Below are 10,856 nucleotides of genomic sequence, written 5' to 3' on the forward strand. Positions count from 1 at the left end.
GGGGTAACTGCGCGATGGAGTGTGAGATGGAGTGTGAGATGGAATGTGATCATGAGAAGAGAAGGGGAGGCCAAGGGGAGGGCGGGGCGGGGGCAGCTGGCGGAGCGCAGTGGACTGGAGGCGGGAAGAGGAGGATGCCGCTGCAGAGCATGGTCCCCTCATATCCGCTTATTCGTTCGTGGAAGGATGAATGGCTAAGAAAATGTAGTGCTCCTGATGGGGAATGTGAAAGGAGAGCAGACTGAATCAAGTATCGATGTGAGATGAGGATTAGATTGGATTCAGACAGCGATGTAGATTGTGGAGAGGGTGTATGGATGGGAAGGCGCGATGCGATGCAGAGAGAAAGAGAGGGAGAGAGAGTGTGTGTGATGGATCATCATTCCATTCCATTCCATCAACAACCGAGTGAATGTATTTGTCGGACAGAAGAGTGTTAAACCGAGTGGCGAAGGCTACAGTCAGATGGGGAGGGGCAATGAATGTCATTGTATTTCGAGACCATACCACGTTTTTTTTTTTATACTTTGCGCGATATTCACTCCCCACTCCCCTCCATCCCCCTCTTCTACGCCCAACCAAAAAGATCTTTTTTTGGCACTAGGTTAGCGAAACTAGTGAACTAGTGTCCATTCAATTGGACCCCGAAAGGACGGAAGGGATTAGCTGCATTCATACCTCATTAATACCATGCCAATATACCTACATGTGTCATAGACAGCCAGCCTGGCTCCCGCTTGATAAGACGCCAAAGACACTAGTCTAGTGGGATGTAATTGGTACTATTTTTATTTTTCACACGGCGACTTTATGGCCAACAGGTTTGTAGTAATAAGGTTTGAGCAATCGCCGTCATCTCAAAATGACTGAAACCCAGGAACAAACATTTCGATATCAGGTCACACGAATCCGGTGCCCAATTCCACCGCAGTTTCCACCAAACTGGCGTCCATGCGCATCCACGCATGTACGTTCGTATCTGCTCTAACATTGTCATTTCAATATCTCAATACCATCAAGCGTAAGATTCATAAGTTTGTTCGCAGACATTGAATGAAGATATATTTTACAAGTGCTTAGAACTGAAAAACTGCTAGATAGTACACGAATAAAACCATAGTAAACAGGAGACTTCTCGCTTTAAACAGCCACGGCAGAGGGTTGACTCATCCGCTGGTCCTGGCATTCCACCGTCGGTGGAAGATGATATGGCTGTGGCTGCACCTGGCTCTGCTTCGCACGACGCTTTAACAGCGTAGCCTGGTTCATATTCAGCTGGAAACCCGCTCTGCGGCGTCTGCTGGCGGACGAACTCGTTGTCGATGTTGACGTACTTGTACTCGTCGTATTACCGGACCGAGTTCCAGACGAATATCCTCCTGATTTTGACGAGGATGATATGTGGTGCGATGGAACCGCCACGCCTGCCTGCTGCTGCTGCCTTAAGTACTTGCTGTGATTCTCTGCCGCAATCTGCTCTTGTGCACGTTGGTACTCCTTCTGCTGTCTGTGAAGGACGCCCATGTCCTGCTTTTGCTCCTGTCCATTGATTCGCACTCCATCCATACTAGCTGCAATAACTTCATCCTCGCTCATATTCGACCCGGATCCAGACTCATCCGAATGCTCGCCCTCCTCGTCCTCCTCATTCAACTGTGTCATAAATGCCTGGCGCTGGCGTGTTTCCAATGACTGGTGTCCCCCGGGTTGTGGCGTGTGTCGACGACGCGACTCCTCACCCATACGATGAACCGCATTCGACACATCAAAGACCTCCTTAAGACCAACACCCGGAGACAACGGATTCTCGGCTCTGCGTCTGTACGGTGTCCTGGGGGTTCTGGGTGAGCCATAGTCTGGCGTCATAGCGGCCACTCCAGCCAGGATCTTGTTCTCTGCAAACATAGGCGAGGCAACTGAAATCTCTGGAATCGTGCTCTTGACAGCGTCCTTGGCCATGGGCTGCTCACCAGCCTTGATCCAGGGATGGGCCAAGAATTGATCGATCGTGTATCGCTCATGGGGGTTCACGCACAATAAATGTGAGATGAGATCCTTGACTAGATAGGGAGAATAAAAAAGGCATTCGAAAGAATTGCAGGACCATCGGTCAGCTCACTTGCACAAAATTTTCCTTATAAGCTGCCAAGAACAAACAGACGATCGTCAACAACATTGTAGAACGTACCTTCAGAAGAGATTTCATCCCACCAGGGACTCAGGAATGTGAACTGACCGCGCGCGACCTTCTCCGTTAATGCCTGGATACTTTCATCGTAGAATGGAGGGAAGCCAACCAGCAGTGTGTACAACACACAACCAAGCGCCCACATATCGACCGACTTTGAGTACCTCTCATCCTTTACAATCTCCGGAGCGGTGTATCCAACAGTACCGCAGGGCGTCATTGTGTGCTCGTCCCAAACAACCTTCGACAATCCGAAATCTGCAATTTTGACTCGTCCAATGCCGCCTCCGCCAATACCAGGTTGGAAGATACCCTCGTCCTCCTTATCCTCATCAGGCTTGTAACCGGGAGGAGAGGGGATGATAGGAATGGGCTCGAACAAGATGTTCTCGGGCTTGATGTCACGATGGATGACACCCTTTTCCTCATGCAAGTAGCGGATCGCCTGTGCGACCTGGACAATGACATGCCGCGCCAGATCCTCTGAAAAGTATGTCAGCTTGACAATGCGATGGAAGAGTTCGCCGCCCGTTGCCAACTCCAATACGAGAAAGTAGTATTCGTCTGACTCAGAAAAGTCGTAAAGCTCGACGATTCCTGGATGGTTCAGCTGACGCATGATCTGAACTTCCTTCAAAATGTTGGCCCTCTACAGGTGATAACGATACGTCCAATATACAGATAGATGGACAACACAATGGTGAGGATTAGATGGAGGGTTTAAACCGTCTGAAGCTGGCCTAGACGCAGAAATCTGATGCCTACCTCGGTCACACGCGGCTTCTTTTTCATGTCGCGATGCAGATGTTTGTTCTAAAAGATGGGTCCAAATAGAAATACCAAGAAACGCGGTTAGACGCTGTTACATTTTTTGCCATCCTAAGCTGATAAATAGATGGGTGGATGGATGCAAGGATGCGCGAGATGGTTCATTGAGCAGTAGATATGACAAGTTACCTGGTGGGCATTCATGTCAAACTTGCGGACAACCTTGATAGCAACCACGCGATCAGTCTTGGTGTCATGGGCCTTGAACACGTTGCTGAAAGCACCACTAAGAAAACAAACAGGGGCGAGTGTGGTACAAAGGACAGGTTAGTTTGCGTTTAGGGAGACAAATGTACTGTGCTAGATTGGTGGCAATTCAAGCTCATTTAAATGAGACGTGTTGATTGGCTGAAACAAGGGAAATAGTCAGCGTTACAGTTACAGCCCATGACTCCCTGACTTTCTGTCACCAACTAGGCATGCAACGAGGAACTAGCTTGTTCTGAGCAATAGGGTACAGATCCGACAGAGGATGTGTGAACGATGTTGACGATAGTGATGGCGATGGGAGAATGGGAACCAAATGATATGCAATCAGGACAAAACGACCGGGTATTATGATAGCAATTCATAGATGCTTTCTAGTGACGCAGCAGCAGCAGAACTACAGTACAAAGAGACGTGGTGTCCAGTACACAGGTCCCTTATTGGCAAGAAAGGCGGAGAGAACGAGAATAGGGGTGATGCTGATAATGATGATGCTTAGGACAATGATGACATAATGTCGTCATGAGAACAAAGAAATTTGAGGCAAAAAAAAACGTACGAATGGGAAAGAACCTCACTGGGACCCTGTTGCGCCAACCAGCCTGGCCCCCTTCCTTCCCCCCCCCTTTTTTTTTTTTGCGAATGGGATCTGTAATTATTGATACAAAAAGTCCCCTGAATGTGGGACCCCGTCATTGGCACATAGACACATTGCACAGTGCAGACACTTACTCTCCCATCTTTTCCAGAAGCGTGAAGCGCTCTAATCCTGGATAGGTCGGCATCATGTTTTTCTGCTGGTTCGCTTCAGCAACCATCCTCGATGCGGCCTCTGTGTTGCCATTGACGCCATAAGCTGCTGCGGTATCACTATAGCTGTTGTTGTTCCTGGTATTCTTAGTCTGCTTCTGTTGTTGGTGTTGCTGTTGTTGGTGGTGATGGTGTGCCTCGGCAGTGTTCACAGGCGCAGCAATAAAGTGCTGAGCAGATGATGCTGCATAAGCGTTGGTATTGTTGTGGTTGTTGGTATCGATATTGTTGCTATGAATCATATTGCCAGAATCTTGAGTGGGGGAGGAACTTCTGGAGGCAGAGGTGGACTGTGACATGTGTGAGCAGGAGAGAGAGCGCGAGTGTCGGGGTGAGTTGGATGTAGAGGTGAAGCCGGTGCCAGAGTCTCGGTTCTGCATGGTGCGAGGAGTGGAAGAAGGGGACGAGGGGTGGTGGGACGAGTTCTTCTGCTTCTTATGGCCGTAGCGGATAAAGTTCTTGAGCGTGGCAATGATTGGAGACATTGAGTCGATTGTTCAATCTCGCTGTGGTGTCAAGAAAAGGATAGTGATGATGATGATGATGATGATGACTGTGAGACAAGAACCTGGTGCTTGGAGACGAGCGAGGCGAGAGAAAAAAGAAGCGGGGGAGCATCTAGCTTTTAACGCTATCATACACGCAGAAAAATGAATTTTCTCAGTAACAACAGCATACTTCTGGTGGATTCCAGTTGCCTGTTGCCTGTAAAGAGAAAAGAGTGTTCTCGGCCAACGACAGCAAGCAAAAAGAGGAATGAGGAGTATGACAACATTGGTGGTCATCATCATCTCGAATCTCGAATCCCGAATCTCAATCGCGCTCTTTTCTTTGGAGGAAGGGGGTCGAGTGCCCTGTGCAGTTGGCCTCTAGTAAAAAGATGTATGCTGTAATGGTCCGAGTGCGTGTCATCGTATACACAAGGTTGCCCTCAATGACGAAATGAAGGGGTGGATTATGGATTATTGGCCACTGCAGTGCGAGGGAGGGAAATAAGGTTGGCTGAAGTTGGTTGCCCATAACACCATCCATCCATGGTGTTGTCAACGTGCATTGTGCAGTGCTGTCTTCGATTGGTGAGGCACTTTTCTTTTTCTTGCTTGATCGCACATGGATCCATCCATGGATGTATACCGTTGCCTGCAGCTGCATATGCATCTGCATCTGCATCTGCATCTGCATGTCTGCTTGGACAATGCACGACCTATATCATCGACGCAACTTCTTCAGCTTGACTCCGTCATCTCTTGCTTATTTATTCCCACTGTAAAAAAACGCAGCTGACTCGTTCTCAGCAACGCTCTTTTGGTTGCATTACCATAGCAGACGCAAAAGTTTGACCTCTTAGACCTGATAGCCAATCCATTCTGTAAAACTCTTTCCCATTGGCGCTCGATGGACGTAAACACGTCGGTTGTCAATGACGACGGAACTCGTTCGCTTCATACTCGCTCGTCATTCATGACCGAGGATCTTTAGCTCGTTTTCGTGCTACAGAACGCGCCAAGTAGAACCATGACAGCACCGTATGAATCAATTGGAGTGCCAATAAAAAAAATAGACGCGTTTGTGGATTTCTAGCTATGTTGGTCTCCGTTAGACGTTGCCGAATATTTGGTCCGCATCGGATATTCGCGTCGCCTACCATTTTTGAACCGTTGGATCCTGACCTAATGGATTTACCTTATGGGACCACCTGTTGATACTAGAACAAACGTAAAGAAATGGTTGGCGTCTTCGAAGCCATTGTTGTACATGTTGTAGTCTGCCGCTCAGGAAGCATAGAACTTTAAATGCAAAGTGCGGCCAGGGTATGGGGGATGTTGTAATTGGCAGAGATTGAGGGGCGTAGCATATCCAAATGAACCCTCGTGAGGAATTTGGATGCAGAGTGCAATAAAATAGAGGGAATCGACAGTAAAAGTAACAAGAAGGATCCAGAGGTAAATAAGAGGCTACTGGAGGTTAAGTGAAACCATAGAGAGCGAGGAACGAAGTGAGCTGTGGAGTACTTTACGTCAAGTGCTAGAAAGCCAATGAGCAACAGTCAAACAGGGCCTTCTATTTATCTACGGACGATAGACTCACAGTTGGAGTGGTCTATCGGATCGACAAAAAGTAACGGCACAAAGAGTAAAGAGTTACAGGGTTCACAAGGAAACGGTATGCACGGAGTGCACTTTGGTGGCCGAGTCTTTGTCGTTGCCACTATTCCCCGAAAAAAGGTGTTTCGCTCTTTTAGAAGTGTGGTCGCTTAAACTCTCACGGAATTACACAGCAGGAAGGTGCCGAGTTTGCTATCGAAAAACATGAGGACTTCTTTTTTCGCAGCACAGAGCTAGCAGGGATTACCAAGTTAGTCCGGTACCAAAGTATAGCATGAACTAGACCATGAAAAAACTCTCCGGCAAGCAGCCATTGGGCAATCGGAACTCAACCATAAGAAGGCAGAATCCTAAAAAATGAAAAAAAGCCAGGAGTTAGACAACATCCCGATGTGCCCACGGAGTATCTTTGGGAAGGTAGAACTAAACATTGGTACTCTTTACAATGTCCGATCTTCACCCTACCGGGGCCCTGCTGCTTGGGTTCAGATGAAGGAGCGTGTTAACCATTCAAAGGAATGGTTATCCAATACGAGCTGGTTTCCAAAAAAAAAAAAAAAAAAAAAAAAGCTCAATGAGAACATAGCCTACCACAAACTAGGCGCGGATTCGCCCCCGGCGTTGAAGCTCATGGCCAATAGGGCAAAAAGACTGATGAGCGGCTTAACGGCGAAATCGGCGTCGTTCTAGTGGTGGGCGTGTCTGAGATAGAGGACCAGGGAATAGAACAAACCTTAATTTTAAGAACGGCGAACCTTAATGCGAACAAGCGCATCCACTATGAAACCCAAATCACGAATGGACTAGAGATAAAGAAAATACAGGATGGCACGAACAGAATGCTGCAGTCTACTGTACAACGAATGAATCTGAGGAAGAATCTCTGTGTATACCCTACATCTGTATTGGTGAAAACGCTGTCAAGTGGTGCGATGTGGCGATGCAAATGCACTCCCTGTCCTTTTTTACTCTGCAAAAATATGGAGCCGACAACGGCAGCAGGACACGATAGGCGGTTGAAAACAGTCAATTCAGGATGAGAGGATGGACAAGAGTCGACAAATAGGTCGTCAAGCGTATGTCAAGGGATAGGGATGTGCTTCTTGCTGCTAATAAATCCGGTAATCAAAACAAACACAAACAAATAAAACACTCGAATTCCGTTCACACGACACACAGAGAGCGTGTTTAGCGTATGTGCTGTTTAAACCTGGTAAAAAGAAAGGCACGGAACCGAGGGCTGAGGGAAAATCAAAGTGATGTCCTCGGGACGGTTGCACAAGTGTGATCGAGGACGCATATTTCGGTAATAACAGTGAAGTACTGTGGACTAACTGACCATCTATCCCTCCTTCTACTGAAGTGCACACAAAATAAAAAAAGTAATAACAACAACAGACCACTTAAGCGGAATACGTAAAAAAACGGCCAAAAGACAGAGTGAAGCTTTCCTCCATAGCTAGGGTTCCAGAATCCATGCAGATTTCATTCCCACCCGTAGAGTACAAGCACTTTGTTTCAGTCAAAACGGATGTCTGCATCTGCGGGCCCTTTTTCTTCTCTCTCCTCGGGCTGCCTTCCCTGTCTATACCTGAGCATGCCATGTCATCCCATCCCATGGAAGAAGCAGAAAAGAGAAAGTGTATTTCTTAATGAATTACGATGATCTTAAACTTAGTGTGGACTATAACCCTGTTTAGTCTCAAAGCCAGAAATCCAGGGACAAAAGGGCCAAAAACACAACCGAGCCAGCAATAAGTCGCCTGTGGACAGATGAGCAGATATGTAGAAGCATATTTGCACTAAAGAGTTAAGAGTTGAGTACGAATAATTCAATTCCTTCCATCGAGTCGATCTTGACCTCCCCCATCCAAACCAGGTTGTAAGGGAGGTCTGCTTCATTGGAAACAAGGAGTAGTCCAAAGAGCAAAGGTTGACTACCAGTTACATGTATCGACTCTTTAGAGCGAGACCATGTGTGGCAGTGTGGGGAGCTGTCGAGAGTTAAAAAGTAATTGCAGTCATTTGATGGCACAAAGGGCTATGGTCACACCCTCCTTCTACTCCTTGGCTCCTCAGCTCCTTTATCGGACTTTTTATAGTGTCGTACCGTGCCATGAATGTCCATGTAATGCAAAGCAGTGGTTTTCTGCATGGGATCTTCAGGGTGTGGGAGAAAGGGGCGGAGATGGGTGGACTGCAGAAGCGTGTGCCTCAGCAAGGTGCCTCAACCCAGTCTGAGGACAACGCCATAATAAGGCGTAGTAGCATAGCCATGTAGGCATGCATAGTACTTGTAGAAAAACTGAATAAAAGAAAAAAAAGAAAAAGAAACCCTTATACGACTGAAGGCATGGTAAGGAAAGTGAATACAGGCCATAAAAGGATACTGGGATGCGCAAGCATACCTTTTCTTTCTTTAAGCGTATAAATACCTGGGATTCTTTGTCCATTTCCCACTCTCTTTCCTTTCTTTTGTTACCACCATCCTTCTTTCTTGTCATCCTCCTCCTGCAGCTCTCTTCTTGTGTATCGTTCACTTCCCAATCTCGTTTCTTCAGCCGCCGGTCTCGTCTTTTCTACTTTCCTACTTTCCCACGGATTTGGTTGTCATCCTCTAGGTAATCCATTTACTCAAACACACGCCACCCAACCCATTCGGTTGTTTGCCATTGCGATTGCCATTGCGATTGCGATACAGTTTCGTCTCTTGTTCTGCCGAGTATGAATAAAAAAACTGAGACATATCAAGTGCTCGCATGTATCATCTTAATTAACCAAAAAAACCCTTTCAACCGCCTGCACCCTGCCAATCAACTTTTCCCTTCAGTCCATCACAAGTACCACTCTACAGCCGTCTTAATGAAGAACCCATTCCAACTTAAGGAGGCCGAGACCGAGACCCCGGCCATCTACGCAAATGAGCCAGCGAAGCAGCGCGGCAAGGTTGCGACCGCTGCCCTCAGCGTCCTGGCGCCGTTCGTGTATGTCTTCGGCCTCCTGCGCAGGTATACAAACCTGACTGTCTGGATCATCATCAGTATGATTGTCGGTATTATCGTCGGCAAATTTGCACCCGACTTTGCTGTCCAGATCGAGCCCATGGGACGTCTCTTCGTCCGCATGATTCAGACCGTGGTGGTACGTGCTTCGCTGAAACAGCAAAACAACAAACATAGCATAACGGAGCTGTGCTGTTTGTGGATCGTTAAAACGCCCATGTGGATTTTTTTTTTTTGGGCCGCAATCCACCACAACTAATATGTAAAACTACATTTTTCGGAAATAACAGGGTCCTCTGATTTTCTCAACATTGGTTGTCGGTATTGCTGGACATGGAGATGATTTGATCAGAATCGGCCGCCTAGCCGTCAAGTCCATCGTCTATTTCGAGGTCGTCACTACCTTTGCGCTCATCATCGGTCTTCTCTCCGTCAACATTGCCAAGCCCGGCAAGGGCTTCAGCATGGATGGTCTCGTTGCGCCCACAGGCGATAACAAGCCCATCACTTGGGTCGATGAGATGGAGAAAATCGTCCCCCAGTCCTTCTTTGCCGCCATGTCTGACCACGCCGCCGTTTTGGCCATCGTCTTCTGTGCCGTCATGTTCTCTGTCGCAATCATGAGAGCCGACGCAAAGTCCAAGAAAGTCATGCTAGACTTCAACGCCTCGCTGTCCGCCATCATGTTCAAGGTTGTGGAACTCGTCATGAACTATGCCCCCATCGGTATCGGATGCGCCATTGCTGCCACGGTTGGAAAGTATGGTCTTGGTGCCTTAGCTGCTGCAGGGAAGCTGGTCGGAACCCTTTATGTTACCCTGATCATCTTTGCGCTGATAATCATCTTGCCCGTCGTCGTCATCTGCCGCCTCCCTCTCAAGGACTATGCCAAAGCTGTCGGCCAGCCTTTCATCATGGCCTTTGCTACCGCCTCGTCTGAGTCTGCGCTTCCCAAGGCCATGGAGAACATGGTCGCCTTCGGTTGCCCTCCCGAGATTGTCGCCTTTGTGATCCCCACCGGATACTCCTTCAACTTGGATGGATCGACTCTTTATTTAGCTCTTGCCTCAATCTTCTGTGCCCAGGTTGCCGGCATTGACAAGTCTGTGGGCGAGCAGATCGTTATCATGATTACCCTCATGCTGAGCTCCAAGGGTGTTGCTGCCGTCCCACGTGCCTCGTTCATCGTCTTGACCTCGACTCTTACGAACGCCAACATCCCTCTGGCTCCCCTGGCTCTGATTATGGGTGTCGATGCCTTCATGGATATGGCCCGTACTTCGATCAACGTGCTCGGCAACATGACCGCTTGCGCCGTGGTTTCGCGCTGGGAGGGTGAGTTCCGCAACGATGCCTGGCACGCCCGTCAGGCCGGTCAGACTCCCGAGACCCTTGCCATGGACGAAGTTGAATCCGAGGAGTACAACCCTGATCACCATCACGTACATGGCTCGGCTGCACACGGCAACCATCCTCGCATGGGTGGCCTGCACGCTGAAAAGGCTTCAATCCGCTCTGTCCATTCGACCTCCTCGGCAGTCGAGGCTTACAACGGCTCCAACACGCAGCAGCGCCATCACACCCAGGGTGATAACATTGTATAAATACACCCACGGCTCTATTCTGGATCTCGGATGCTCTCCATTCTCCTTCTCTATCTAATAACTATGTATGTATTTCCACGTCATGGCATCCGTATCCTTGTAGCATCTTGTA

General features: G+C 48.2%; 2 protein-coding genes across 2 annotated transcripts; one reads left to right on the forward strand and one right to left on the reverse strand.

The window, feature by feature from the left end:
• Nucleotides 1-1,140: 1,140 nt before the first annotated feature.
• Nucleotides 1,141-4,275, reverse strand: BC939DRAFT_401713 (kinase-like domain-containing protein; the record flags this gene model as incomplete). Its single annotated transcript, XM_051552623.1, has 6 exons — nt 1,141-1,806; nt 1,876-2,060; nt 2,189-2,837; nt 2,954-3,001; nt 3,146-3,242; nt 3,956-4,275. 6 exons carry the CDS (start codon nt 4,273-4,275, stop codon nt 1,141-1,143), a joined length of 1,965 nt encoding a protein of 654 aa, XP_051408265.1.
• A 4,725-nt stretch (nt 4,276-9,000) lies between these two features.
• On the forward strand, nt 9,001-10,744 carry BC939DRAFT_506750 (Sodium:dicarboxylate symporter family-domain-containing protein; the record flags this gene model as incomplete). The annotated part of the gene is made up of 2 exons (XM_051560818.1): nt 9,001-9,279; nt 9,431-10,744. The coding sequence occupies 2 exons, from the start codon at nt 9,001-9,003 to the stop codon at nt 10,742-10,744; spliced, it is 1,593 nt and encodes a 530-aa protein (XP_051408266.1).
• Nucleotides 10,745-10,856: the final 112 nt, after the last annotated feature.

The sequence above is a fragment of the Gamsiella multidivaricata genome (assembly GCF_025024155.1).
Source record: "Gamsiella multidivaricata strain RSA 2152 chromosome Unknown BC939scaffold_78, whole genome shotgun sequence".
In the NCBI taxonomy this organism is placed as follows: Eukaryota; Fungi; Mortierellomycota; class Mortierellomycetes; order Mortierellales; family Mortierellaceae; genus Gamsiella; species Gamsiella multidivaricata.